At 53.4% G+C, this 27,741-nt stretch overlaps 11 protein-coding genes across 11 annotated transcripts; 6 read left to right on the forward strand and 5 right to left on the reverse strand.

Annotated features, from left to right (window-relative positions):
- The first annotated feature begins 305 nt into the window (after positions 1-305).
- Positions 306-1,700, forward strand: BU25DRAFT_359793 (serine/threonine kinase receptor associated protein-like protein). Its single transcript, XM_033703650.1, has 2 exons — positions 306-845; positions 893-1,700. The coding sequence occupies exons 1-2, from the start codon at positions 589-591 to the stop codon at positions 1,590-1,592; spliced, it is 957 nt and encodes a 318-aa protein (XP_033565662.1). The 5' UTR covers positions 306-588; the 3' UTR covers positions 1,593-1,700.
- A 654-nt stretch (positions 1,701-2,354) lies between these two features.
- BU25DRAFT_407119 (MFS general substrate transporter) lies at positions 2,355-3,818 on the forward strand. The gene is made up of 2 exons (XM_033705458.1): positions 2,355-2,424; positions 2,476-3,818. Exons 1-2 carry the CDS (start codon positions 2,416-2,418, stop codon positions 3,805-3,807), a joined length of 1,341 nt encoding a protein of 446 aa, XP_033565663.1. The 5' UTR covers positions 2,355-2,415; the 3' UTR covers positions 3,808-3,818.
- A 640-nt stretch (positions 3,819-4,458) lies between these two features.
- Positions 4,459-6,079, reverse strand: BU25DRAFT_188027 (RNA 3'-terminal phosphate cyclase). Its single transcript, XM_033700979.1, has one exon. The coding sequence runs from the start codon at positions 5,743-5,745 to the stop codon at positions 4,537-4,539; it is 1,209 nt and encodes a 402-aa protein (XP_033565664.1). The 5' UTR covers positions 5,746-6,079; the 3' UTR covers positions 4,459-4,536.
- Positions 6,080-6,685: 606 nt separating this feature from the next.
- Positions 6,686-10,427, forward strand: BU25DRAFT_333092 (uncharacterized protein; the record flags this gene model as incomplete). The annotated part of the gene is made up of 4 exons (XM_033702469.1): positions 6,686-8,302; positions 8,350-8,811; positions 9,702-10,034; positions 10,104-10,427. The coding sequence occupies 4 exons, from the start codon at positions 6,686-6,688 to the stop codon at positions 10,425-10,427; spliced, it is 2,736 nt and encodes a 911-aa protein (XP_033565665.1).
- A 627-nt stretch (positions 10,428-11,054) lies between these two features.
- BU25DRAFT_418270 (uncharacterized protein) lies at positions 11,055-12,197 on the forward strand (the record flags this gene model as incomplete). Its single annotated transcript, XM_033707864.1, has 1 exon — positions 11,055-12,197. The coding sequence occupies one exon, from the start codon at positions 11,055-11,057 to the stop codon at positions 12,195-12,197; it is 1,143 nt and encodes a 380-aa protein (XP_033565666.1).
- A 675-nt stretch (positions 12,198-12,872) lies between these two features.
- BU25DRAFT_407125 (uncharacterized protein) lies at positions 12,873-15,667 on the reverse strand. The gene is made up of 3 exons (XM_033705460.1): positions 15,479-15,667; positions 13,269-15,283; positions 12,873-13,214 (listed from the first exon to the last, which is right to left on the reverse strand). Exons 2-3 carry the CDS (start codon positions 15,219-15,221, stop codon positions 13,203-13,205), a joined length of 1,965 nt encoding a protein of 654 aa, XP_033565667.1. The 5' UTR covers positions 15,222-15,283; positions 15,479-15,667; the 3' UTR covers positions 12,873-13,202.
- A 2,199-nt stretch (positions 15,668-17,866) lies between these two features.
- On the reverse strand, positions 17,867-18,979 carry BU25DRAFT_189403 (uncharacterized protein). Its single transcript, XM_033700986.1, has 3 exons — positions 18,484-18,979; positions 18,296-18,434; positions 17,867-18,245 (listed from the first exon to the last, which is right to left on the reverse strand). The coding sequence occupies exons 1-3, from the start codon at positions 18,798-18,800 to the stop codon at positions 18,063-18,065; spliced, it is 639 nt and encodes a 212-aa protein (XP_033565668.1). The 5' UTR covers positions 18,801-18,979; the 3' UTR covers positions 17,867-18,062.
- A 502-nt stretch (positions 18,980-19,481) lies between these two features.
- Positions 19,482-19,861, forward strand: BU25DRAFT_407128 (uncharacterized protein). The gene has a single exon (XM_033705461.1). The coding sequence runs from the start codon at positions 19,575-19,577 to the stop codon at positions 19,737-19,739; it is 165 nt and encodes a 54-aa protein (XP_033565669.1). The 5' UTR covers positions 19,482-19,574; the 3' UTR covers positions 19,740-19,861.
- Positions 19,862-22,132: 2,271 nt separating this feature from the next.
- On the reverse strand, positions 22,133-22,974 carry BU25DRAFT_189330 (uncharacterized protein). The gene is made up of 2 exons (XM_033700985.1): positions 22,966-22,974; positions 22,133-22,879 (listed from the first exon to the last, which is right to left on the reverse strand). The coding sequence occupies exon 2, from the start codon at positions 22,676-22,678 to the stop codon at positions 22,208-22,210; it is 471 nt and encodes a 156-aa protein (XP_033565670.1). The 5' UTR covers positions 22,679-22,879; positions 22,966-22,974; the 3' UTR covers positions 22,133-22,207.
- Positions 22,750-23,848, forward strand: BU25DRAFT_428416 (stomatin family protein-like protein; the record flags this gene model as incomplete). Its single annotated transcript, XM_033708507.1, has 2 exons — positions 22,750-22,908; positions 22,958-23,848. 2 exons carry the CDS (start codon positions 22,750-22,752, stop codon positions 23,846-23,848), a joined length of 1,050 nt encoding a protein of 349 aa, XP_033565671.1.
- Positions 23,849-25,314: 1,466 nt separating this feature from the next.
- On the reverse strand, positions 25,315-27,143 carry BU25DRAFT_384810 (uncharacterized protein; the record flags this gene model as incomplete). Its single annotated transcript, XM_033704338.1, has 3 exons — positions 26,754-27,143; positions 26,054-26,672; positions 25,315-26,000 (listed from the first exon to the last, which is right to left on the reverse strand). Exons 1-3 carry the CDS (start codon positions 26,781-26,783, stop codon positions 25,315-25,317), a joined length of 1,335 nt encoding a protein of 444 aa, XP_033565672.1. The 5' UTR covers positions 26,784-27,143.
- Between the last annotated feature and the right edge of the window lie 598 nt (positions 27,144-27,741).

Here is a 27,741-nt window from a genome sequence, read left to right on the forward strand (position 1 = left end):
CAGGGGACGTTACAACGATCGACTCAAAAGCAATGTAGTGTGGTAACATATCGAAGCGTGTGGCAGTCTCGACAGTGAAGACATATTTAACGAACGAACAAAGTGGGTCGAGAACACGGCCATGGTCAAAAAGAGTGCATATGAGTCGCTTCAAGAATGATCTCGAAATTGACCATGTTTGTTCATTGGGATGGCTTAACAATGAGCACGACGTCAGGTGAAGGTGGTAGCTCTGGCGCTAATGCAGGTTTAGCGGGGCGTTTCATGCTACCCCTCGAAAGGGTCCCTTGCGACATTTCGTCTTGTAGCGCAAACCGCTTTTTACGACTTCACGACCCGTAACGACTCTCTCATCTTCTTCGCTTTTCATTACCTTGCCTTGTATCCGCTCAACTTGCTGTTGTCGCAACCTCGCTGTATCAGTACCGCGCCAGCGCATAACCACGATTTCCTGCCGTAGATCACACGTCCTTCCTAGCCTCACCGCCCGCAAGACTTGTCCACGAAACTTTCCGCTGTCTTCGACAGACTCCACTGCATACGTCGACATCTTCTTGTAGACGCGACCGACATTCATTTCTTACAAATATGCCTGAGACCACCAAAGTCGTGCCCCTCACCTGCCACGGGCACTCGCGGCCCGTCCCCCACATCCACTTTTCTTCAATCGTGGACGAAGACCAGTTCTACATTATCTCAGCATGCAAGGACGGCAACCCTATGCTGCGCGATGGCGTGACTGGCGACTGGATAGGAACCTTTTTGGGTCACAAGGGCGCAGTCTGGCAAGCGAGGCTTTCTTCAGATGCTTCGCTCGCAGCAACTGCCTCTGCTGACTTCTCTGCGTATGTCTCTGTGACTGGCACCAAAGAGTTCTACTGACGTCTTCTAGAAAAGTATGGGACACGCACACAGGCGAGGCCCTCCATACTCTTTCGCATAACCACATCGTTCGCGCCGTCGCATTCCCCAACCAACCGAATCCGCAGATTCTGGCGACCGGAGGCATGGAGAAGAAGTTGCGCATCTTCGATCTTTCGCAGGGTGAGTCAGCGCCGAGCTATGAGATTGGCGCAGGCGTACACGCCGGTACCATCAAGTCGATCGTCTGGACATCAGACCCAAACATCTTGATCACGGCTGCAGAGGACAAGAAGATCAGATGGTGGGATCTGCGAACACAATTGATGATTGGCGAGTATGCTGTTGAGGGCGTAGTAGGCACCTGCGAGTTGGATAACACCTCTCCGGACGGCGTACTGAGTGTGGCCGCTGGAAACAGCGTCTACTTCTTCAACAGCCTCCAGCCAGGATCGCTGATCAAGACCATCAAGACGCCATACGAGATCGCAAGTGTAGCGCTGCACAGCGGCGCGCGCAAGTTCATCACTGGTGGTAGCAACCAGAACGACACTTGGGTCAGGCTTTGGGATTTCGATGAGGAAAAAGAGTTGGAGACAAACAAGGGTCACCACGGTCCTGTCTGGTCAGCGAGTTTCTCGCCTGATGGCAAGCTGTATGCGACAGGCAGTGAAGACGGTACTGTCAAGCTTTGGAAATACACAACAGGCGCATACGGCCTTTGGCGATAGTCTATCGAAGTCAAGCATCCTAGACTTTGGCAATGCCTTTGCAGTACTTGCCTTAGTCTTCAGATGCAGTCGCAGAACCACAATACCCAATACAAACATTCATGCGCGTATCTAGTTGTGCATTTGTCTTCGGGCCCGCCGCGACTAGCTGCAAGCCTTCTGCTGACTACTACGAGGCTCAACACAGATAGAGAGATACTTCGAAGCTGAAGATTGCGGCTAATGATATCCTCTAGTAAACGCCGGCTACGCCAGCCAGGGCATGTGGAGCCGGGAATTACCCAATTCGACCATCCGGAGGATCGACAACGTCAACTGCATGCATGCTACACCAACATGCGGTAATGATAGGTCAAACTTGGCGAACCGCGATAAGCACTCCCCAGAACGATACGATGATAGCCGTATGCACAGCCGTTGATACAACATGCCAAGAGTGGGCAGTCGACTCACAAGGTTACCGGTATAAGATGCGAAAGACCCCCGCGACTCACTGCTTCGGACGTCACTCTAGTCGGTGTAACGGTTCACACAAACTCGGGGTCGACGTGCATGCTACTCCTCGGCAACCTCCAGGTTGAACCTCAACTTCTCCAACGCAACTTGCCAGAGTCGAACGTCAACACACATCAAGATGTCAGAAGAGAAAAAAGATGGCATCTCGCCAGTTGCAACTGCGCCCAGCATCGATGAAGGCCAATTGGCTGCGGAAAAGCAAATGCGCGATATTGGAGCAGAGCTGTATCTGGAAGTCCGACAGTACACGCAAGAAGAGCTAGATGCCGAAAGAAAGATTGTTTTGCGAAAGATTGACTGGGTCATCATGCCAATGGTAGCCTTCCCTCCTCCCTCAGATAATCTCACACAAGACTAACACCTCCAGATCTGCATGACATACACCATCCAATTCCTTGACAAACTCTCCCTCAACTACGCGTCCGCCTACACCTTAATCCCCGATATCGGTCTCGAAGGCCAACGCTATTCCTGGGTAGCAGCCATCTTCAACTTCGGCTACCTCTTCTGGGCGCTGCCAGCAAACTACTTGATTCAACGACTGCCCGTCTCGAAGTACACTGGCACTATGATCCTCACCTGGTCAATCCTACTCTGCTGCCACGTCGCAGCTAAGAACTATGCCGGCATGCTAGTCCTCCGCTTCTTGCTTGGCATGTTTGAAGCCTCCATCTCTCCAGCCATCATGAACATCGTCTCCATGTTCTACACGCGCTCCGAGCAACCGCTGCGAATGTGCGTCTTCCTCGCGTTCAACGGTATGGCGACTATGATTGGCGCGCTCCTTGGATACGGGCTAGGTCATGCTCACAGTCCGCTGATTACGACGTGGCAGCTCATCTTCCTAGTCATTGGCCTGGTGAATTTCGTCTGGGCGTGGGTCTTCCTTTGGACTATGCCGGATAGTCCTGCAACGGCGAAGTTTCTCACACACAAGCAGCGCATTGTTGCGATTGATCGGATTGCGAGCAACATGATCGGCGTCAAGACGAAACAGTTCCAGACAAGTCAGGCGCTGGAGGCATTGATGGATATCAAAGTCCACTGTTTGATGCTTATCGGACTGGGTTGTGGTGTCGTAAATGGCGGTGTGTCGAACTTCGCCTCTTCGCTGATCCGCGGCTTCGGATTCAGCGGAATCTACGCCACACTCCTGCAACTTCCCACCGGCGCAATCGAGTTTGTAGTCATTCCACTGTGTGGTTTGGCTGCAGGATACTTCAAAGACACGCGCTGTCTAATCCTAGCCTTCATCTGCCTGCCACCTCTCGGCGGACTCCTCGGCATTCGGCTCACCCCTCTCTCAGAGCGCTGGAGCCTCGTCGGATGCACATGGCTGCAGTACATCATCGGCGCGCCCGTTATCCTATCCTGGAACCTGCTCACCAGTAACATCGCCGGCCACACCAAGCGCAGCACTGCAAACGGTCTGTGGTTTGTATTCTATGCCGCCGGCAACATCGCTGGAGCGAACATCTTCTTCGCAAAGGAGAAGCCAAGGTATTTCTCGGCGCTCACTGGGTTGATCGTTTGCTATTGTGGTATGTTTGTCATTGTTTTGTTTTTGAGACAATACATGTGGTGGGAGAACAAGAAACGAGACAAGAAGTATGGCGCTGGCGAAGATGAGCAGGCCATCCAAGATGGATTCAAGGATCAGACGGATTTACAGGCGAAGCATTTCAGGTATGTTTTGTAGTGGCGGATGAGTGATCATTACAATGGCGCAGAGCGCTTGTAAAAGATGCATGATGTGGTCTTGCGAGATGTGCTCCAAGCCGGAAGTCGTGTTTGGCACCTCCATGCCATCCGTGAATGACAATCTTATGGAAAAAGGGAGATGCCCCAACTTGGCCCAGTTCCACACTACGGTCACGCCGTTAAACGAGAGCTCAACCGCACACTCATCAACAGTCTGGATGACTCCAACTATGTCCTCGGCGTTATGATCAATCGCTCGAACAGCGGCTCAGCAGGCGAAGTCTGACTTTTGAATTCCTTCTTCTACCACAATGAGATCCACGGGGGCATTTCTGAGAACCCAGATAATGACAGGCAGTGGGGATACCTCAAAGGCGACAGCAAACGCCGTTCTGGATTCAAGATCGCTGATGATGTCAGAGACTTGAGTGAAGGGAAGGAGTGGGTGATTAGTAAGGAGATGAGGAGGAGGTATATGCGTGTGCCGGCGATGAGGTTTGAGAATGATGGAGTGGGGTCGGTGGTTACGAGGGAGGAGGCACCGAGAGATTGGAGGCCGGGGATGAGTCTCGAGGAGTGGGTGGAGGTTTGTTCGGAGAGTTAGCGTGCGTGTGGCGTGCGCGTGAGCGCGATGGGAGTATTTGCGCTGGTCGTGGGTTAGAGTAGACTTGCTGGATTTCTCCCGTAACCATCAATTACACTGCCGTTGCATACCACCGACACAGTATCAAGTTGACACTTCCAGCTTGCTCACTCCCTCAACTAACGCTGACTCTTCCACATCGCCCTGCTCACTTCCCGGACTAAATCCCATACCTTCACATCCTCCCTCTCCATCGAACTTAACATCAATAATCCTCTCAGCAACCCACATCGCTGTCTGCGCATGCAGACTTGTTTCCACCTTTCTTCCTCCTCTTCTCCCCCTATTCACTCGACTCTTCCCCTTGGCAAGTGCTTGAAAGACGACCAGCTGATCCATCATCCACTCGTCCACACAGCCGCCATGCTCTATCTCCGTAATCAAGTCATCAGAGACCTTTCGCACGATATTTGGGATGACTTGAGTGGTCTTCCCAGTTCGGACTCCACGATCGTACAGCCAATCGCGTCCGAGTTTCAGGCCAGTGGAGGTCGTGGCTACGAGGAGGAGGTAGTACCGTTTCTCATGATGCGAGTCTTCGAACGTGACATGGATCTCCGGATTCTCTGTTCCACTAAAGATGCGCGCGAGTCGTTTCTCGAACATCAAATCCAGATTGTCGCGGAAGCCTTGCTCACTATCTCGCGGTGCGACGACAGTTGCTCGTATGCTCTTAACAATTCCTCTGTCCGTGAGCTGGAAAGCCGGGAGTGTGGTTGTGAGCGGAGTGACGGTGAATGTTACGCTGCCCAGGCGTGTGCTTCCAGTGGACCAGCCGCGGGAGTGGCATGAGGTTGTTATGGATGGCACACCAACGATGGAGAGCATGGGAATGAGAACTTGCTCGACATAGTCGTACGACGGCGAGTTTGACACGTTGGTGCCTCCAGTGATGCGTAGCTGAATTGGATCTTGTGCGCCAGAGAACAGTAGGTATGGCAGGACCGCTTGGAGGACGAGGTTAATGCTGCCTGGTGTGCTTTGACTGATGCTGACATGGCCTACTGTGATGTCTTGGTGTATCGAAGGTAATGGGTTAGGTGTAAATGTGATTTCCTTGCTTCTTAGTCCTGCGCCGCTGATGCGCGCGTTACAGGCTTGGCCGAGCCATAGCATGGAAGTTAGATGTTGTGCTTTCAGACCGCCGCCGGCAGAACGCTTGCCTCGTATGTTGGTGATGCTGACAGGCTTCTTGGTGAGGCTGGATAGTCCAAGGGCGATGCGTAACAGTTGCCCGCCGCCCTCCAGGGTGGCACCTTCAAGGTGGATAGCTGCTGGCTGTTTTGACGGCATGTTTCGTAGAATTCGTCGATCAGGTACCTCATTATTATTGAGAGGAACGGTAAGCACAATCTACAGCATATACATGGCCGCTCCTGCCTTCTGGCACATGAGTCGATCTGAGCATTCACCGCGGAGTCATACATAGTACAGGTGGCTGTGCCCGCTGGCCACCTAATTCGACAATTGGAACGCATATTCAAATCCACCTCTGCAGCACATGGCAAACGCTTGATCACTACACACAGCTCATGAAGCTATGGTGTTGTGTCGTGTTGATGCTGCATCTCTATCACCCACAGTTCGATCAGTGGAGCGTGGCGCGTGGGGGAGCCACAAAGCTTGACTACGGGTATGAGTGACGTCGTGACACCACTCGTTTGTTCAGGCGACTTTTGGAGCACTGCCGTTTTCGAAGCAATCCACTCGCATAATAGTGTTGACGCGTTTAAGTTGGTAATCTCGCGCCATTTGGATCTTTACCAATCGGAGCCTCACGTGGCCCGCGCTCGATCTCCCAGAATCCTTTCGTCACCACCGAGGCGGAACTTTTCTCAGGAGCTGTCTAGCACCGAGCTGTCATCGCCCTTACAGCCAATCTACCGCCATGTCGAATGCTTCCATAGTGAGCCCATTCAGAATCAGTTCCAGGTAGACAGTCCGTCTGCCCCGCGACACAATGCGCGGAACAGCGGCTTTCGCGGCCAAGGCCTGGCATGGCCCCGGGAGCGGAGCTCTGTTCTCCTCTATACAGCTGCGCATGACGACAAGCTCGCCCATATCAGTGCTTTCAAGAGCATTCGCTACGAAGCCGACACCCGCACACATTGCCAAAACTCAACAAGCACAATGCGCGAGCTGGTGTGCGTCATCACTATTCCCCTCCTCCGGCGCCTCACGATTCGCGCCAGCAGGCACCACACGTCGCAATGCCTTCCAGCAGCCTGCGCGCATGTTCACGGCATCGAGGATTCTGGCTGAAGCTCAGGTCAAGACACCGGCAAAACAGCGCAAATCCTACAAGAAGGAGATGGAGGAGAAGGGCGCTGTAGATCTTGAAGAGAACGACGGAGAGCCTGAGGAGTCTCAGGGCTTTGCCAAGTCAGAGAAGGCAACGGCAGCGCGACAGGTCAACCTGAGCGCAAAGTTGAGTAAAGAAGGAAACTCAAAGGCAGGCGGCATGGGCGAGATCTGGCGGCTGATCAAGATCGCTAGGCCAGAGATGGGTACCCTCTCATGGGCGTTCGTCTTCCTCCTGTTCTCATCAGCCATCTCTATGTCGATTCCTTTCTCAATCGGTCGGATTCTGGATGCTGCTACCCAAGCCGAGAAGACCGACGGTCTTCTGTTTGGCATGGACATGACAACGTTCTACATTGCGTTGGCTTCAGTACTCTGCGCGGGTGCTGCGGCCAATTTCGGTCGTATCGTCATTCTACGCATTGTTGGTGAACGCATCGTCGCTCGCCTGCGATCCCAGCTGTACCGCAAGACCTTCGTTCAGAACGCCGAATTCTTCGACGCAAACCGTGTTGGTGATCTCATCTCCCGCCTCGGCTCAGATACGATCATCGTTGGAAAGAGTATTACGCAGAACTTATCTGATGGTCTTCGTTCGCTGGTCAGCGGCGCTGCTGGATTTGCCATGATGGGTTACGTCAGTCTCAAGCTTACCGGTATCCTTGCATTGATTGGACCACCTGTTGCTGTAGTTGCCTTCATCTCCGGTCGATCGCTGCGAACGTTGAGTCGCAAGATCCAGAAGAATCTTGGTACCCTTACAAAGATCGCCGAAGAACGCCTTGGCAATGTTAGAACTAGTCAAGCCTTCGTTGGAGAGATGCAAGAAGCTGCACGCTACAACCGTCAAATCAAGAGGATATTCGCGCTTGGAAAGAAGGAGGCTGTGGTTGCTGCAGGTTTCTACGGCAGTACTGGACTGATGGGCAACCTGACAATCATTGCTATCCTGTACGTTGGAGGTGGCATGGTCAAGAACGGAGTCATCTCAATCGGTGAACTCTCGTCCTTCCTCATGTACACCGCCTATGCTGGTTCGAGCATGGTAGGCTTGTCTGGCTTCTATGGCGAGATGATGAAGGGTGTTGGTGCCGCCAGCCGTCTCTTCGAACTTCAGGATCGCGAGCCCACCATTTCGCCAACGAAGGGCGAGCCTGTGAGGTCTGCACGCGGACCGATTGAGTTCAAGAACGTCTCTTTTGCCTACCCAACAAGACCAGCAGTCGGCATCTTCAAAGACATCAACTTCAAGATCGAACAGGGCACAAATGTCGCAATTGTCGCACCTAGTGGTGCTGGAAAGTCCACAGTTGCAAGTCTGTTGCTGCGCTTCTACGTACCCACTGCAGGAACAATTACCATCGATGGACGCGACATTACCACACTCAATGCCAAGCAGCTGAGGAGGAAGATTGGTTTTGTCGGACAGGAACCTGTGCTGTTCTCCGGAACCATTGCAGAGAACATTGCATATGGTGCTTCTCAGGCAACCCGTGCTGAGATCGTGGCAGCAGCCCGCAAGGCCAACTGCCAGTTCATCAGCGATTTCGTAAGTGCAACATTCCTTCTCCACATATCGTAGCTAACGTAAAACAGCCTGACGGCCTTGAGACCCACGTTGGTGCACGTGGCACGCAGCTCTCTGGTGGTCAGAAGCAGCGTATCGCTATTGCACGTGCGCTCATCAAGAAGCCAGACATCCTCATTCTCGATGAAGCTACCAGTGCACTGGACGCCGAGTCCGAAACCCTTGTCAATCAGGCCCTTGGCAAACTGCTGGCCGAGAACAATACCACAATCAGTATTGCGCATCGTTTATCTACCATCAAGCGCTCAGACCGCATCATCTGCATCAACTCCGATGGTCAGGTTGCAGAAGAGGGGACATACAAGGAGCTTTCTTCTAACCCCGAAGGCGCTTTCAGTAAACTCATGGAGTGGCAGATGAGCGGAGGTGAAGTTGATACCAAGAAAATCAGGGGCCCTGGTCCTACCGAGGAAGAGGAGATTGAGCGGGAGCTGGAAAACGAGACAGAAGAGCAGGCGAGCCAGAACAGGGTCTAGATGAAGACTACAAGATGTTTTAGGCCCTAGAAAGAGGCCAGACATCACGACGTGAGCCTCCAAAGTCCGCAGTGCGTATGCGGCGAAAATGAGCTGCGTTGCAACAACAACATTCACGAACTCGGGGTAGATGTCATGGGCCATTCGGAGACTTGCCGACCGTCATCCCGTGCAGACGCAGTTGGATCCTGGATCTGAAGTGGGGGGCACGGCGGGTGGCTGCATGACCTTGGATGACATGGACGTGGTGTGACTTTTTGGTCGCTCACGCGATGCTAAACGAACATCAGAACACCAAACGGTGATGGTGACGGCGTTTTGAGGTAGCATCACATCACATTGTAGCACAAACTCGCATTGCGAGAACTAGAAATATGTACATTAAGCCTCAATAATCTCAGCATCTATTCACATCATTCAACCACCAAGTTATTGTATCCATCAAACCACTCTCTCATCATGTCTTCGTGTGGCTCCTTTGCCATGAATAGCTCCTACGGAAGCAACTCCTCGCTATTGCAGCAAACCAATTGCTGCGCAACCTCCAGACACTACTCTCAGCGTCTGCATCTTTCAGACTTTCTGCACTCCATCCACATGCCAAAACGACCTTCGACCTCCAGGTCCGACAGCTCGACATCCTCATCGAGCAACACTAGCGCCCACTAGCCCACCGCACCCGCAGCGACACCGAGGTACGACTCTTACCCAGTCATCAAACCCCTCAGTCAGCATCGCATAAGCCAGCCTAATCAAATTGCTGAGCAACAATCGAACAGCACAGAATCAATCTCGACCGCACCGCAAGTGTCGCATACTGACGTCATGCACCTAGACCGCGACGCGTTGCGTAATAGCGACAAGCATCATCAGATGGCATTGAGATCGCGAACGCCTACATATACACCCAAATCTCCCTGATAAACTTCATAACCTCAATGTTCAAGACTGCACGACTCACGGCTTCCCTGCTTCGATCATCAAGGCCAACCACCCTCACCTCGACAAAATATCTTTCCACGACGACAGCCAGAATGGATGCATACAAGAAGGCCGGAAACCGCAAGGATGAGCCGCCAAAGCACGAGATGGTGCATTTCGCGGGACTGCTGAGCAGCAGAAGAGAATTCGGAGACTTTAGGACGGTGTTGCACACGGGACTTTACAGCCAGATTGTCGCTATGGAGGTCCCCGTTGGTGGAGACATCGGCGACGAGGTACGTTGTACTCTCTCATAAGCTGCCATCTTGCCATTCCCGAAACTGTCATATGCTGATCATTGAAAGGTGCACACCGTCGACCAAATCCTCATGTTCACATCCGGCCGCGGGCTAGCCACTGTCGCAGGCAAAGACCAAGAAGTCAAAGCCGGCGACGTCGTCGTTGTCCCTGCGGGAACGCAGCACCAGTTCGTTACAAAGGGCGATGCGCCGCTGGAGCTGATTACTGTGTACGCACCGGGCGAGCATTTGCCAACGAGCGTGCATAAGACCAAGGAGATTGGGGATAAGGAGGAGGAGGATGGCATTGATGAGGCGCCTGAGTGGAGCCAGAGGAGTAAGAAGGAGAACGAGGACAAGGGGCTGGTTAATGAGAGTGGGAAGTACTAGGCGCCGTGTTATGCATGGGTGAATGAATACATACTGAATAATCAGCATTGTATTATGGTGTTTTCTTTGCAGTCTGTCATGATGTCGATAAATGCCACCCGAGTGTTTGAGCAACAATATCTGGGTGTCTCAAGGGTACAATGTCACAAAGGCCTAAGATCGTGTTTGCTGCCCGTGCGTGCAACGACTTGGAAGTAGTCTCTCGCTATGTGACAGATTTGAAGCTCGAAAGTGGAGCAGTTTTCCACACAGATGGTGAGCCGCATTGAGATGAGGTGCTATAATGATTGGGTGTCATCTGAAGAATTGCTGTCGACCTGTGCTGAGCAAGCTGCTCAGACCAACACACAATGCAATATTTGTTCCGAACGTTTGCCCAAGAGGATCGTCCCCTTTATTGTCATGAGACCTGGTTTGAAGTAAGGGTTTTCACTCGTTACGGATTCACTTATTGCAGGCACAGCCGCTTTGACTGCAAATGTACAAACAAGCCAGGGCAAACGGTTTGCTAGAGACTGTTTCCACCTCCGCCACGCCAGATACTCAACTCAACCTACCAGTTTAGTCGTTCGAATACTGAGCAGTGTTCAAGTCGATGCGAAATAGGGTGTGTTGAAGATCTCCAGGATGGTCACACAGTCTGGCTTACTAGGCCTTCCCGCAGAGTTGCAAATGCAGATTACTGCGCATCTTGTTGGCGATGCTAAGAACGTTCATCATGTTCCTCGTCTTCTGAACCTGGCTCTTACCTGTCGTCACCTCGCACGTGTTGCACATGAGGCACTTTGTCTGGCCCCAGTCTTGCAATCGAGCAAGGTCCACCTACTGCTGCGATATCTCTTCAAGTATCCTGAGTTGGCAAAGAAGATCAAGAACCTTACCATCGAGACCAAGGAGACACGGAAAGACAAGGCCTACCCGGTGCACATCGCTCATCTTGAGCCAGACATGCTGGGTCACTGCAAGCGACACGTCCGAACCTTGCCCGTCCAGAAGTATATCCAGGACAACATGATCGCTTCGCTGAAAAGCGAGCGCTTTGAAGACCATGGGATCTTACTGGGTCTCCTGCTCACCATGCTCCCGCAGCTCGAGCAACTCTACCTCGGCAGCTCGATACTCCTCAACTTCCCTCTCTTTCGGAATATGATTCCCAACGAGACAGACACCGATTGGACCAAACCAGATTGGGCAGACGGTCCGGACCTGACCTGGGTCATGAGCTTGATCGGACCTAAGCTCACTTCGCTGGAGCTCCCCATAGACTTGCGCCGCACCCCTGAAGCCAACATCTGGATGCCATTGAGCATCTCTCAGTTGCCGAAGTACTTCCCCAACCTCCGCTGGCTGAGCATACCGCACATGGCCGCCACAGAGATCACGAAAACATCATGCTCGGACATCATTCCACCTCACCTCGAAACTCTAGTCTTGACAGATGCGCGATGCAACTGTTTCAAATCGTTCTCAGAGGGGCTTGTAGACCACGGTGATCAGATTGCGCTGTTCCCTCGACTTTCGAAGATTGCCTTGTACCACCGCTACCCTGTCACGCCTACTGACGAGGCCGCCACGAAAGCGCTTGCGGACGTAGGTATCAAGGTGTTCGAGTACATTCCGGATTGCTGTTTGCGATCAGGCGATGAGTTTTATCATCCTTGGAAGTATACGCCGGCTGAGATTGGGGCTCTGGAGGATTGCAGACACACTGAGTATGCGACTGAGTGGGATCGTGCTGCGCTGCAATGTGACAGCGACGACGACGACTGAACATCGATTGGGGATTAGAAACGTGCGAGGTATTCGGCAGCTGTGCACGGACGGCAGCTGTACGCGGATGCTGGATGTGGTCTGAAAGTGTGAGCTGGAATGGAGAAGAAGGGCTGAAGTGAGGAGGGAAAAGTCATACCCGCTAGCGCGCTGAGACATTGGCAGGAGCAGCCTCACTCACAGCATTAGAAATTGGAAAGCACAATCAATACATCATACAATTAAAATACTTCTCAAACCAGGACACGGTTACTGAATACAGAGTGTACTCGTTCAACTTCGTACGACATTATGACCTAAGTTCTTGAGACACCGGTGGACTGTAGAAGTAGACATCCGCATCTGAGAAGGCTGATCCTAGTATCTAGCGCAGCACTAACAGGCAGACAAGCTTTTTGTAGCAGCAGATCCTAATGCTGAAGCTGGTTTTGCAGCTCCACTCATGCCTTGTAAGAACACGTGGAGCTCACAACGACCCACTGGCCGAGCTAAAGCATAATAGTGAAGTGGAGGTGGAGCTTACAAAGGGTGCTTCGAGCGGAAAGTGGAGCGTAGCCAAGGTTAACACGGTACTCTAGCATGTGAAACAGAGTCTTGTGTTTAGTCCTGTCAGCCTTGCTCAAGCCAGGGGCTCCAGAAGTACGACACCATACACACATGAAATGGGACACGATATATGATATTCAACTTCCATTCAACTATCAATACAAGTGCAAGCCAACCAGGCAAGCTCAACTACGAGTAATCCAGTCCCCAGTTTCCAGTCTCCATCTGCATCAAATCAAGTGAACGATGGTTCGCCACCTCTAACGCCATGCTCTATGTGCCTCTCAAAGGATGACACGGAATCAAACCCAAAGCCCAGTTGTTGTAAATCCTTCAAATGTATGCGCGTGCAGGTTTTGTCTAAATGGCGCCTTTTGATAACGCTAATGCCATGTGGTAACGACGATCGAAGAATAGAAAGAATGCGATGTATATACAGCGGTGAATGGGTGTGGTGATTTACCAGGTTTCCTGTGTCATATTAGCAATTACATCTTAGTTGGTGCGCGAAGTGGAAGTACTTACGGCAATGTACTGGCCATCGTTCTTCTTGTTGGCCCAGAACTCGTGAGCTTCCTCACGGCTGAGGTTGCCCTTCTGCATGGTGATGTCGATCAGAGCTTCCTCGACGCCCTCGCCCATGCCCTTGCTACTACCGCAGACAAAGATACGACCGTCAAGTGCATTGATGACGAACCAGACGATGTCGGCTTGCATACGCACCTCGTCTTGGACGTACTTGGCCTCAGTCTGACCGCTAACGCGTGTCTTGCGGCTCTGAACAACCTTCTTGATTTCGCGCTCGTGGTCGCCAAGCTCACCGGAGTAGAGTTCGTCCAACATGGAGTCACGGACACCCTGGATCAACCAGATCTTGTTGGCGCAGTTGGCGTTCTTCAGCCTGTTCAGGATGAAGCCTCGGAAAGGAGCCATGCCAACACCGGCACCAATGAGGACCATTGGACCCTCACCGCCAAACTGCTTGGACAGCGGATTGGCCATGAGACCGCGGAACATAGGGATGCGAAGATCGAAGATGCTGCGAGGGTCGATGCCTTCCTGCTCAGCGGTGATGAATTGGTGTGCAATGCGCTCCATAAAGCCACTACCAACACCAGTACGTGTAGCGCCGGGCGCGTGCCAATCCGGTGTCTCGTGGATGGTCACGGCCATCTCGATCAGACGGCGCGAGCCAGGCAGGCCAGGGCGGGCAGACGAGATGTGAGGGTCGTTGGAGAGCGAGTAGAACCGTGGCATGAGCTGTGTGAGGATGGAGAGAAGGTTTGGTAGCGGAGGCTTCGAGGACGGGAAGGCGCTGAGGATCTGGGGAATAGTAAGGTGGGAGGTGGTGCGGAGATCGCAGAAGGCTGCTTGGCCCTGTGCTGAGCAGAGATACTCAAGTATCTTCTTCTCGTTGGGGGCGTCGGCGTACTCGGCCATAACACGAAGGAGGTTCTTGGTCGGTGGGCTCGACTGGATGTCTGCACACCATGTCAACAGCTCGCGGCGTGTGGTGACTAGCTCGCGTGCCTGGTCCTCTCCCCAAATCGTGGGCCATCGTCCAGTCTTGGTCTTGAGTGTGACTGGCTTGTCGCGGACAAACTTTGGTACACCAAGGAGGTCGAAAAGCTCGTCAACCATCCGCTGATCGTTGGGCGGGCAGATACCAATGGCACCACCGACCTTGAAGTCGACGCCACCCTCGTCAGGGTAGTCTGTCACGTCGATGTCGAAGTGGATTGTCCTCTTCTCGGCGCCGGGCTTGGTCAACTCGCGGGCGTGGTACAGCGGCGCAGAGTAGACATCGTACGGTGGGTGTGGCTGGACGTACTTGGGCGGTGTCTTGTGGACCTCGGAGACGTGCTTGACCTCCTTGGACGGTAGGGGCTCAAAGGACATGTTGACTGGCGGCAGCGGTGTGGTGTCGGTGAGCACGCTGTCGAGAGCAAGAGGGCCAATCTTCAGGTTGAGGCTGCTGAAGGCGGCATTGTCGGGGATGACGACGGGAACGAAGGTTGGCGACGAGGTGTCCGGCTGGAGAGTCTTAAGCAGACAGCAGCCTCCACCGCAGCACTGGCTGATAAGCTTAGTGGCGGTCTCGCTGTTACCCAGTATCCGTTGGATGTCTGCTGGGCTGTCTGAGATGAGCGTGGTGGAGGCGCGTCGAGGGCGCGTCTGGCCGTTGAAGTTGACGGCGGCAGTAGGGAGGTCTTCCAGTTTGTCGGCAATCTCCTCGACGGCCTGGTCGGGCTCGGTGTTAGGCGTCATGGGCGCCTCAGATTCGTCGCTGCTGTTCTGGCTCCATAGTATTGACTCACCCGACGACTTGGGCGATGTGTGCTCGGGCTGGGAAGGGGAGTGCGTCGGCTTGAGGACGAGCTGGGGCACCTCGCGGGGCTCGGAGGGAATTGGGTCGTTGGGGTGCGAGGTCGCTGTAGTGGGCAGCTGGTGCTGCATGGCGGCGGTCGAGGAAGCCATGGAGCGATGGTGTGGTGGAAGGAGGAAGGCGGGCAGGTGTACTGAGGACGCGACAAAGGGGGCTATTAAGAGTCGTCATGGTTAGCACGGCCTTACTCAGAAAATTGAATGCGATTGTCAAGCTGCAGCTGCAGCGCGGAGAGAAGCGCGTTGCATCTCGAATTGCTCTGTCAGCCCTCGGTGCGCGGGGTTGTGCGTCGCTGGCTTATCTGATCGAGGGCTAAAAATTATCAGATCGTGGGATGCGATGGGCGTACCTCCTCGGTGTGGCTGCACGCGCCGAAGTGGCAAACGAACGCGAGATAGTGACAGCCGCCTTGTCGTCTGCAATGCGTTAAGGGTCGACACTTTGAACAGCAGTCTTGAGAGCAGTAAGCAGTGGGGTGCGGGAGAGGGCAATAATGGCTGGGAGAAGATCTCAAGAGTGGGCGCAGGGTGGTGACGGCACTGCGGGCGTTGCGCTTCTAAAACTGTGCCGATCCAAGAACCCGTCTGCGAGGCTGAACGATTATCAGCGCTCGATCGGGTAAAGCAGGACTGATGGAAAGCGGGCGCTGGTCCGCGGCTGGGCGGTGGAAGGCCACTTGGGCGGTCCAACACTGAACTCTTTTCCACCCGGCAACTTGTCTGCTGAGACGCGGTCGAGCCAGCCTGTGCCAAAAGAGCGCATCTCATGATCTCAGCCGTGCACCCAGCCGCGATGTTCCTGACCTCTGACCTCTGACCGCCTTGATGCTCCGCTATTTCTAGAAGCTGAGAGGAGCTCCTCAGCACATGGCGCAGACCACCGAGCCAGTGTCAGGTCCTAAGGACGGCGTCCATCACGGTGTGCTCCGCATCTGATAACCGCTTGAACCACTTGGCATTGCTCACGATGCTACGCTTTCGCACCGAGACACCGCGCCTCGCTCTTTGCTTTGTCGCGCTGCAGCGATAGCTTACAGTAGCAGCAGCGTGAGTGGGTTACACTGGCATCGTGACCTCTCTCGCTTTGGATCCCCTTTCGCAGCATTTCCGTCCTCCGCTGCAGCGTCAAGCAAACGTGTCAACTTGCACACGACGCAGCAGCCCATTACGTCGCCAGGACAAGCTGCTGAGTCCAGGGAATCGGGTTGCCTCTCCATATCTGGCTCTCCGCTGCAAACAGGACCCCCGGGTTTATGCATTCTCGGGACATTCCATGCCCTTTGCAATCTACCCGTGGAGGTCTTACTGACATCTGCAGGGCTTGCGTACGAGGGTACGACAGCAAACGCGCAAAGGGGTCTGTCAATTCCTGTCGCTCACAGTCTGGCCGAGGCTGCGTCTTCCAACGGCCAGTAGCGGGCCCACGCGCTCATTCAAGGCTGTCCGAACTATCGGCGAATTTATTTTTCGCCATGATTCGCTCCGGATCGTGAGATCATCGACAATAGAGCTCTCCTTTCTTCGCAACTTTGCCTTCAGAACGGTCCGCAATGGCAACATCATCTTGCATGTGGACGCGCTAGCAGAGTTGTCAGATGCAAATGAATCTGATAACAGCGACATCGGGGGCATGCAATCACGGATTGTGGGGTCGGCTATTGCGTGCTGGGCGCCCACTTGACTTTACCCCCTCCTTATCTGATCGTTCTTAGGTAAAAGACCTAGACTGTGAATACACTGATCGGCAGCTTGTTACCGGAAGTTGCACAATCTGACCCACTATCCGACGCCCGCGGTTATGGCATTTACTCCGCAGACATCCTACGACCCTTGGCATCAACACCTGAATGCGCAGATCTCCGTTCTCCTAGTGAGATTGCGTGCAGTGCTGCCTTCGATTACGTGACTACCTCCAGGGCCCTGGCTGGCTGCTTACTGTTCTAAGAGAGCTGGGGAGTAAGCTCACTCACAACCACACTGAGCTTGGTGGAAAGGTAAAGCATTCATCCTGCCATAAGGGTAGCGTGCCAACAACATCAAACATTCATTACTAATGTATAGGTACCGCCCTATGCTCGAAGTACCAGGCACGCCTTTGCCAGAGCGATGGTGTATACAGTGGCAGCATATCGCAAGGTAGGAAACTGCTACTCAACCATCCTGTGCACCTACTGCCTCCGCCGTAGGTCGTGCGTTTGAACAGAACAGAAGGCAGTGGTTGCCCAATCATGACTAGCTTGTGTATACTGCACAACTTCCTTCGAGAACTTTCATCCATCTTTTCCAATCTCGACTCTATCGCTACCACAAAAAACACCCAGCCATCACCGTCCAGATATCTGCAAGCCCTTGCAAGCCACTATGCTTACCATATAGTGCCACTCCTTTACGGCTGTGACGGAGCTGCAGGAGCTGGAGGAGCTGGCAGAGCCCTCCGCACGATATGGTTCTGCCAGTTGTACACAGCGCCACACCCACTACACCGACCGTCTGCCATTCCTTGCTGTACCCAGGGTTCTACGTTGCATCTGGGGGGCACTTGACCAGCTGAACGATATCCAGCATGGAAACATCGAGCCACTCATGTGTTGGGAGAGTTGTCAACTTGATAAACATATCGGCACCGAAATGTGGAATAGTCTCGGTAACACGTCGCACTCGTGGCGCCAGGATGCCTTCGTCACCATACAGAATGGTCGTCTTGTGGTTCAGGAGAACCTCCAGTACCATCTTGCGTGGCGACTCATTCTCTACCGGAAGGTGTCCTGCGACGTCATACACCGCTCGAACGACACCCTCGATGTCCGTCAATGCAGGCATACCCGGAACGTTTGTATGGTTCTGAGCCCAGTCAAGAGCCTTGTTCAGATAGTCGCTAGCATAGGTGCATGCCCAGTACCTGACGTTAGGGCAACCGTACTTGTCCGCGACTTGTCAGACGGATATCGAAAACAAGGCCCGTTTGGTGAGTGTCATTTCCGCAGCGTTCGCAGCCTCGCGATCGAGCCAGGGCTCGGAGATGTGGAACTTGTTGCCTGGAACGTACAGAGCTCGAAGTAACAGATAAGGATATGTTGGTTTGTCGCCGTGCAGGATGATCTCTTTGGAGTTTGCCTTCTGTATTGCGTAAGTCTGTGGGCAACGTATACTCTCTGAATGCTACTTGCTCTCCACGCTGGGCTCATAAAATCATTTCGAAACCAGAATGACCAACTTGACAGTATCGCCTTGTGTCCGTGGAACACATCCTCCGGGTGGTCTCCAAAGCGAACAACGACATCTGATAGCTGCTCGTTGTTCTCCCATCTACGAGTTGAGTCAAAACAAGTCAACTGAAAAGAGATCTTCGACTTACTGGTGCAACCCGATCAAACGCTGGACTAGGTTGACGTGTCCGTTTGAGGCATGGCTCTTTGCGCGCCTGTTCTTGGTCGCTGGCGGAGAAGGTGCAGGTGATCGTTGAGCAAGCCCTTTTCCCAGGATGCGGTCTTGCCATCGCGCATCTCCTCGTCGGAAGAGCTTCCTTCTGCGGAAGACATGTTGTTGGTGGGGGACGACGGTGGTTGAATGATGGTTCGAGACGTTTCGGCGGTGGTTGGCAGTGGCTGTGAGCAATCTTATGGCAACGAAGAACTGCTTGGGAGTAGTGAAACGACTATGGCGGTGCCCCATTGGCCAGAAGTAAAGCCCTATCGAGGGCCAGGTTTGTGTGGGGCAGTCGGTCGATAACGTCAATACTTCACTGTCCAAGTAGGCGTCCCTCTTATTTGCTTCATTATGGTGATGACCTGTACTATGGACGCATTTCGAAAGGTGAGCTCCAAGGTTTGGTCGCACTCACAAAACCAACCGTAGGAGATGCATTCGGCGCCACACATTCCTCTAAGGCATTAGGTGCAGGGCATGAGCTCCGTTCTATTCCTTGAGATGTCATAGTCGATACCTAGCAACCACATCGTCCTCCCTTATCGAGCAGACTGACATCCATGCAATCTGCATCTACGACATGTTATCGCTGACTGCCACACTATTAATCGCACAGGCCGGTTGGTGAGAGTTGCTTTGATCTGAGGTACTGGATGTATGAGGGTGGTACATGAGCGGCGAACAATCGCGTATACCTATGGTAGAAAGGCATGATGATAGACGTCATCCACTCTTGACTAAAAGTTGACAACACCGCTCGAAAACTCATGCTTCATGGTGTATGATTGAGAAACACAACGATAACACCTATCTGCGAAGAAGAGCTGTCGATGTTGACCTGTGCTCCCTGAACCGTGTCCGCGGAATACAATGAGGTCAGCGGTCCCGCATTAGTGCGCGCTAGCTGCACCTTGACATTCACACCTCCTGGACTTCACTTACCATCTTTTCCCACAACACTTATCACTCTTGACTGTTTCTCATCATCAACACTCTTCTCTATCATTCAAAGACACCACAATGGTCGACAACCTCCTCAAGCGCGCACCAAAGAACCCAGCGCTGTTCATCGGCTGCAACGTCGCGGTTGTGCTCACGTGGGGAGCGTGCATGGGCACCGTACGAAGAGCGCGCCTGAACAAGGCGGAGAATGGAGAATATGCTGTAAAGTTTAAGAAGTGGTGAGTGAGGACTTTCTGTATGGGTATTCGGTGTTGACTGTGTGTAGGATAAGAGAGGATTAGCGACTGTGGCTACATTACTCCTGGATCCGCTGTCGTTTTCGCAGCTTGTATCTACACGCCTGCTGTCCTTGTGGTTCGCGAACTTGGAGCCTGGGGGTACTCAGAGTACCCATCGTTGCCTGGATTTGGTTCAACTGCCCTTTCGGCGCTTGGTCCGGCATCCTTTCCCTCTTCCACTTGGATCGCCTTGCTATCCCAATACTCAACGCTCACCATTATGCCTCGAAACCCGCGACAAAAGGCAAAACCACGTCAAGGACCGTACGATGGGCCGACATTACGGCCCGCCACTACTGCATCCGTACAGAGCTCGTCCCGCAAGCACAGAGCCAGTTGTCAATCAAGTCAGAGGAAATAGCTTCAACCAATACCAAATATGTGTCAAAGGTGACCATGGAACCGGAATTGAAGGCTACCAAAACTCCCGTATATCCAAGAGCATCGCTTCAGGGCTGCCCGCGGAGCTCAGGCTCGAAATATATGACATCATATGGGAAAACACTTTGGTTCATGTTCATGCGCGGTCCACATCAGGCAAAAAGCCGAAACTAATATGGACGTCCTGCCTGGCCACCAACTCGGCACGGCTCTGTTCACACCCGGTCTAGGATGCTACAGTAGGCAAAGAAGAACGGTGCTCTCAAGATCCCCACCACTCGAATCCGTACACCGGTATCTTCGCTTTGAGATTCGTCTGCAAAGCTCTCCCAGGAGGAACTGATGGATGCGCACCAGTACAAATCCACCATATCACTCAAAGCCGGCAACATTCGTCACCTCATCAACCGCACACAGAGCACCACCCTCGAGAAAATTACAACCCTCACATTCTCTAGTGACAACCGCTCCGACTATGGTTCTTGGAATTGGTTCAGCTTCTATTCACCACACTCTGGCGCTGGAACATACCTCAAGCTGGCGGAAGCGGAAGCAATGCCAAAGCTCAGTACAGTAGGAGTCCAAGTCGTCATACCTGAAGATACAGCGCAAGTGATCCTGGAAGATATTCGGGCGAAGACTCTTAGCCCAGATCTTGTATTGCTTCCTCAACAATTTTTATCGCTGCGACACCGTGGTGTTCGATGCATTGTATGGGTTTAGAGGGACGCGCGAGTACAAGGTTTTATTTGGAATCGGCAGACTTGTCATAGCAAGAGGGGGGAGGAATCTCAATTGCGTCGCCGCAATGGCATCGGTGGGCAGATTTCAAAATAAAAGTCTTCTCAGATGCGAGAGAATTCCTCGACTTGGAACAGATGGCGAAGGAATCCGGACAACGCAGCGATCATGATGTAGCCTTCCTGCGCATGCGCGAATGTTATAGTACACGCACAGAGAGTACTGTAGTCACAACATGCTGGATAACAAAGTAGATAGTTCGTGAATTAGTAATGTATACCTCCATGTCTCTCGGGTTTCTTTGCATCTTTTCTGAGAAGCCACTGCAAGACTGAAGCCTCCTTGGAGGCGCGACAGGGCATAGCTCAAGCCGAGAGCTATTCGCGTTGTACGGCACGCCTACGCGCCCTGAGACTGCGGTGCGGCGGAGTGACGATTCTGGTGAGAATATGGTATCGGCGATAATACCGCTGGCTATGCTACCACGCCGCTCCGTAAAATGGTCTCTGGTCGTGAGATGCGAACTAGAAGTCGATAAGTGACCAAAATAAGCTGTTCGGTGGGCCAATAAGTCTCATCGCGAGAAAAAGCCTCAACGAGGCAGTGTAATAACAACGCAAAGCGATGTTCGTATCTGTAATGTGGCGCTCACCGGTCAAGAGCAAATACGAAGAGTGCGATCTTGGGCAGCTTGGAGATGTGCACGCAAACTCCACGTGGTAAACCCCAGGCATATTCCAGGGATTTTGGTGGTGTTCTGCGCATCAGTTGGGAGCATGGAAATAACGAGATAGACCCTGAGCAGCACAGTTGTACAGCCTCGTATCTTACCACATCCGGCGCGCCAACACATGAGCTCGGAAAATCATTAGCGCCACTGCGCCGTTATCCCCAGTCTTCAGCATCTCCGAAACCATAGCCTTGAAATCATCCACCGAGAGACATTTCCTGCCAGGTGGCCTGCAACCGGACATGAGCCTCACAAGCTTCTTTGATGCTTCCAAAATTCGACGCTACGCCACCGGTAAGGCTAAGCCGAATCCTACGAGCCCAGGGTGTGCCAAAGCCGTGGCGTTACTGCAGCGCGTGATGCTGCTCGGTGTGCCGAAAGCGCGAACTATTGACGTATTGATGTATTGACGTCGGAGATGCTGCGAACGTCTGCTGGACCAGATCTGTGTGGAGGGTACAATTCTTCTAGAGCCACTGAGGCAGACTCGCAATAAATTGGCTACGTCACGGGCACACCGGTGCGCGCAGTTTGGGTTTAGGAGAAACGAGGCACCCGTGTTAACCGACTTGTAGGCTGCTTGGAGCTGCGGATGGGTGGCCTTGAGGTTGTTGTGCCAATCTCACGTGGCGCTCGGACGTGTGATCGGTGTTGAAGCCGTGAAGCGTTCGAAGTTTGAGGATTGCGCTCTGGAGTGAGAGGCATGAGAGAAGTGATCGCAGTGAGAGCTGTGAGAGTCGCGTGTTGTTGCGCTCCAACCGAATACATAGCAATGAGTCAGATACAGTACGACTTCTGTTACTGTGGTAATTGTTCAGATTCCTCATCTTGCTTTCCCAGCACAGCCTACAAGAAGGTGGCCAAGGTCTTAACGCAAGGCAGGATACAGGTGCAGGGGTCGGTTTACTAGCTTCCCCGCTCGAACAACAAGCAGTCAAGTGACAGATGTATAAAGCAGCAACCACTCTCCAACATGGTGCCACCTCACATGAACGATTCACACACGATTGCTGAATCAACAACATCCTCATCGCGACCCATTCTATACAGATCAAGTATCTCTACAACCACAACCACAATGGAAGACAACGGCAAAGCTCCAATGCCCACCAACGGGACCAACAGTGCTCCCGCTCGCCGCCCTGATGAGCCCATCGTGAAGGTTCAACCTCCTCGTCGCGAAGACTTGCAGCCCAGCTACGCTCGAGTTATCGAGCCAGATGATGCTGATGCTGACAACCACGGTTGGTACGGTGGAATGGTACGTTAAACCTCCTGATTGCTGGCTATGCATAACTCACACCACTTAGGTCAATGCTCTTGGTGGAATCGTTGGTACCCTCGGCGCCATTCCCTGCTGTATCTGCTGCCCGAACCCATACCAGCCTGTGAACCAAGGAAATGTTGGTCTCGTCACCAAGTTTGGTCGATTCACTCGCGCCGTCGACCCCGGTCTTGTTTACGTCAACCCTCTCTCCGAGAAGCTCGTCCAGGTCGATGTCAAGATCCAGATCGTCGAAGTCCCCAAGCAGGTCTGCATGACCAAGGACAACGTCTCTCTGCAGCTCACTTCAGTCATCTACTACCGCATCACCTCGCCCCACAAGGCCGCCTTCAGCATCTCCAACATTCGCCAAGCGCTCGTCGAGCGTACACAGACGACACTCCGCCACGTTGTCGGTGCCCGTGTACTCCAGGACGTTATCGAGCGCCGTGAGGAGATTGCGCAGTCGATCCGCGAAATCATCGAGGAGACATCCGCCGGCTGGGGTGTCGAAGTCGAATCCATGCTCATCAAGGACCTCATATTCAACCAGGATCTGCAGGACTCGCTCTCCATGGCCGCCCAATCCAAGCGCACTGGTGAGGCCAAGGTCATCGCTGCCCGCGCTGAAGTCGAGTCCGCGAAGCTTATGCGTCAAGCCGCCGATATCTTGTCTTCTGCTCCTGCCATGCAGATCAGATACCTCGAGGCTATGCAAGCAATGGCCAAGACTGCTAACAGCAAGGTTATCTTCCTGCCCGCTCAGAATCAAACCGTTCAGAGCGCGCTCGCGCAGGCTGATGCTGCTGGTGAAGGGCCGAGCAACTACAACGCCGGCTCCAGCATGGGTATCCAGAGTTCTGCGGAGCAGGAGTACGGCCAAGGCAACCATGGCTTTCAGAGCGCGATCAATTCGAGGGTCATTGAGACCATGTAGAAACATGGATATCTCTATACTTGAGAGGTAGGTGGAAGATTGATGATCGATGACGGATAATGGCTGCTCACATTTTTGCTTTTGGTCTGTTCGATACCAGGATGGTGTAATTTGGATGGGTTTTTCTTGATACCCTGCGATATTATTTGGTCACTCGCTATATGTACAATCTAATGATGATAATGATGATGATGATGATGATGATGATGATGTTATAGATGGATCTTTCTCCCCATCTACTGTAAATGAGTTGGACTATTCGAAGCGTTTGTTGGTCGACAAACAGGAGCCTGGACTGCTTTGACTAACTTACTTCCCATTCCTCAAACAGCATCCTAATGTGGAACAATTACCACTTCCCATCTTCACACGTGCTAATTACCACATTGAAGCTTGGAGACGTGCAACTCGTGATGTTAGATTCTGTTGTGGCGTCCAATACAGTGTGGAAGGATTGTAGTGCACTGAAAATGGCTCGTAGCACAAGATGCGAACGGGCCGTGCTACTGTTCTCACGACTACAGCCACACCATCGAACCTGGAAGCGTAGAAGAAGCCTAGCGACTCTGGGGAATCTGACGTTGCGCGATGTTCCGACTTACAACCGAGCCCAAAGCGATGTGTAGGCTTTTACCTCCTTCACGAGCTGGTGAGAATGAGCGGACATTTCCTTGAATACCTCCCAAGAACCACAGCCTCATCGGCATCGGCTGACATCCTGCCACATCGACCCGCACTTTATGCTCTTCGATACTTCACCCTTTCCATGTCGGTGCTGGCCAGGTCTTGAGTCTCAGGCCACCATGGTATGCGGCCACCGTGGGTACGTTGGAAACCGGAAATGTGCGGGCGGTGCTAACTCGGATATCGGATGATCGAGTTTCATATGCGGCTACCTTCACTGACCCCGCTGTGCTAGTCTATCTAAGGGTGCTTGCCATCATGTTTACCGGCATGGTGAACTCACATGGGAGACAAAGAAACGGAAATCGGAGCAAGGGGCTACAAGAACATGGTAGACAGATAGCAAGAGGACCAGCAATGACGGTATGGTAGTATAGAGGGAATCGTGGTGGACAAGGACGGTGGATGTTATCTTGTATATTCTTCACATCTACCATTCTCCCTCTTTCTCCTCTCTACCCGCTCATATCCGCCCATACATCTTACACCTCCCCAACATTCCAACAAGATACTCTAAACACTCAACGCTGCGTGTACAGTATATGCAAATGAGGCCAACCAAATGCTGATCCAGATGGTCTTCAACTCCAAGATTTTGGGTACGATAGATGATAGGAAATGAGTCGACTCGCTTGCTACTCGCTTGGTAATGTCGTTCGTTATACAATAGGAGATGAGACGGTACTAAATGGTGATACGCTGTGATGAAAGCGCAGAGAACCAGGCTCCGCTGATGATGCACAAGAATGGATGACGAGATCTTCGAGACTCTGTGTCTGATCTCACGATGGCAGCACGGAGGTCTGCTTGGGAGATGCGCTCCCTTTTGCGAGGATCGGCCGGGGCTCTCGTTGTTGGGGCTCGCCGTATGCCCAGTTTGTTGCGGCGTTTACTATGTTCGCGCATATCGGGTCGACGTGCTTGATCCACAGCGCTGCTGTTCGGTAGAGAGTGTAGTAGAAGATGGCCACAGCAATGAAAATGTGTGTTGCGGACCCGCGCTGGAGATCTAGCTGCTCGCCCTTCTCGTTCCGTGGCGGGTTCATGGCGGATGGGAGGTAGATCATCCACGTGAGGACCGACTTGATAAACGTGTTGTGCAGCAAGTACACAGGGAAACTGACCCGACCGAGGAAGTTGAAAACTGGAGATGTGAGGACCTTGCGGGCCCTGGCGGAGAAGAAGATACCGAGGAGGACAGTGGAGGCGCCGAGATGGTCCCAGTAGCGACGAACGTCCGACTTCTCGACTGTGATGCTGTGCATGATCTTCTGCATGACGTGTGACCAGTGGGCGTTCTGAGGGCTGTCCTGAGGGTAGCCGGCGAGAAACATGCCCAAAACGATCATCATGGCGGGGATGGGCGCCGGGAGGACGGAGGTCGCGGAATCCTTGTAGTGGTTGTGGAGTTCGGCGACGAACATGCCTGTGACGATGTTGAGGCCCTTGAGGGCTCCAATTGCGAGGCCTGCGAACGTTAGCTGGGTTGTGCCATCTGCTCTTCGCAAGATTCCTGCTCACCCTCGCCCATCTGCCAGAAATAGATGTACAGCACAGCGTAGATTATCAGGCGCGCCTTTGGCTTGACCATGACAGTCGCAAACATGGTTGTGTAGACCAACATGCTGCCCTCCAGGAACAAATGCAGGGTCCACTGTGTACCGTCGTACTCGTTCCAGCCAACTGTCCATGTTTCGGTCTCAACCTTGACCAGCGACTTGAAGGCCTCCCACAGCGTCGGCTCCTGCCTGTGCCAGCCCTGGCGGATCCACGTCGAGTCGACATGCTTAGTCATGTGGTACGCGTTCGTGTTCGCCATAAACCATGTAACGAAAGTCGCTGCCATTGTGGGCAGGACCAGACGGCCGGAGCGCGCAAGAGCGGAGCGCGCAATGCCTGTGAATGCCGCATCGTGGTTGCCGGCCCGCGACTTGCTGATGGGCCCTATCGAATTGACGTAGCCGGTGACGAGGAAGAATATGGCTACGGCGCTGCGGCCGCCGACTGCGAGGCGGAAGAAGGGCAGCTGGAACAGGTGCGGCGCCGTCTTTGCATCGGCAGCGGGCGAGTGCAGCCAGGGCACGAGGGCGGTGCACAAGTGGCCGCACACGACCATGAAGGACGCAATGCCGCGCAGGCCCTGGAGGTAACGGTGTTAGCTGCAGTGATACGGGCGGGAGCGCAGGCTTGGGGCTCGCGGGTGTGACGGGGGACTACGCACATCTATCCAGTTGGCGTCGCGGGGAGGCATTGTGCCAGCGGGGCGAGGGTGACAAGGAGCGTAGGGTAGTTGGGAGCGTCCAAAGAGCAAAAAGAGAGCCGTGCCACGAGATCAAGCTGTCTGCATCGCCGTTACTGCAGTCTGCAGGGTCTCCAGTGCCGAACGAACTGCGACCAGTGCTCTGCGCTGATCGCTGTGGCCGCTAGATGCGGGTCTGGATACCGAGTACGATGGTACGAGGACGGTGCTGTAGATAGCGCCGGGCAGAACTAAGACGAAAAGACAGCAGGCAAGCAATTCCAACGTCAAGAGACAGCAAACAAAAAGTCAGGGCAGGAGCGAGGATGGCGCCAGATATGGGTTTTGTCTCCCCAAGCCCTTAAGGCAACGTCCCCACCGGCATTTCTCAGGAATATGCAGGCTTGCGACGCGGCTCGCGAGTTGCAGGGCAGCACGTCCCGAGTGCCAAGGAGGCAGGAGTTTAGCTCGACCTCCCTTCAGCGAGTCCTAGCGAGTCCCAGCAAGTCCTAGCGAGTCCTCGCGCCTCCTGTGCACGCTGAAGCCACCCGTTGACGGGAAATGCATGGTGCCGCTGGGTGGCAGCGTAGCCTGTCGCGTGCGTCTTCGAGAAACAGCTCCCTCTTCCAGCCCGCGGCTCTGACAGCGCGAGACAGTCGACAGCTCGTTAGCGAGTCTACTGGGTCCCCTTCTCTCCAACAACGTGACATGAGCCAGAGCAGACAGTTCCCCTCCCTGCTCGGGCATGTAGCACCAATACCGTGCATGTGGATGGAGCCAAGAGATTCCGCTCAATGCGACCGCGACTCTTGAGAATCATCACTCGGTCCTCGACGTGCTGCCGTCGCGAACAAAACTCCTGATCAGGCCTCTCGTACTCGGGACATGCGTACCGGACATCGCATTTCGAACCTCAATGGCGCTCGTGTTGGGCTAACAAACGCCTCTTCGGGACTTTTTGCAGGCCGTT

Source organism: Macroventuria anomochaeta, assembly GCF_010093625.1.
Source record: "Macroventuria anomochaeta strain CBS 525.71 unplaced genomic scaffold BU25scaffold_4, whole genome shotgun sequence".
Lineage (NCBI taxonomy): Eukaryota > Fungi > Ascomycota > Dothideomycetes > Pleosporales > Didymellaceae > Macroventuria > Macroventuria anomochaeta.

Bases quoted from the DNA above. Each gene is read 5' to 3' on its own strand.
- BU25DRAFT_407125 (XM_033705460.1), bottom strand. From the start codon at position 15,221: ATGGCTTCCTCGACCGCCGCCATGCAGCACCAGCTGCCCACTACAGCG.
- BU25DRAFT_189403 (XM_033700986.1), bottom strand. From the start codon at position 18,800: ATGGGGCACCGCCATAGTCGTTTCACTACTCCCAAGCAGTTCTTCGTT. The intron at 18,435-18,483 runs GTAAGTCGAAGA...CTCAACTCGTAG, and splicing joins CGTTTGATCGGGTTGCACCA to ATGGGAGAACAACGAGCAGC. The intron at 18,246-18,295 runs GCAAGTAGCATT...TACGCAATACAG, and splicing joins TTATGAGCCCAGCGTGGAGA to AAGGCAAACTCCAAAGAGAT.
- BU25DRAFT_359793 (XM_033703650.1), top strand. From the start codon at position 589: ATGCCTGAGACCACCAAAGTCGTGCCCCTCACCTGCCACGGGCACTCG. The intron at 846-892 runs GTATGTCTCTGT...GACGTCTTCTAG, and splicing joins GCCTCTGCTGACTTCTCTGC to AAAAGTATGGGACACGCACA.
- BU25DRAFT_189330 (XM_033700985.1), bottom strand. From the start codon at position 22,678: ATGAGGATGTTGTTGATTCAGCAATCGTGTGTGAATCGTTCATGTGAG.
- BU25DRAFT_407128 (XM_033705461.1), top strand. From the start codon at position 19,575: ATGGTCGACAACCTCCTCAAGCGCGCACCAAAGAACCCAGCGCTGTTC.
- BU25DRAFT_188027 (XM_033700979.1), bottom strand. From the start codon at position 5,745: ATGCCGTCAAAACAGCCAGCAGCTATCCACCTTGAAGGTGCCACCCTG.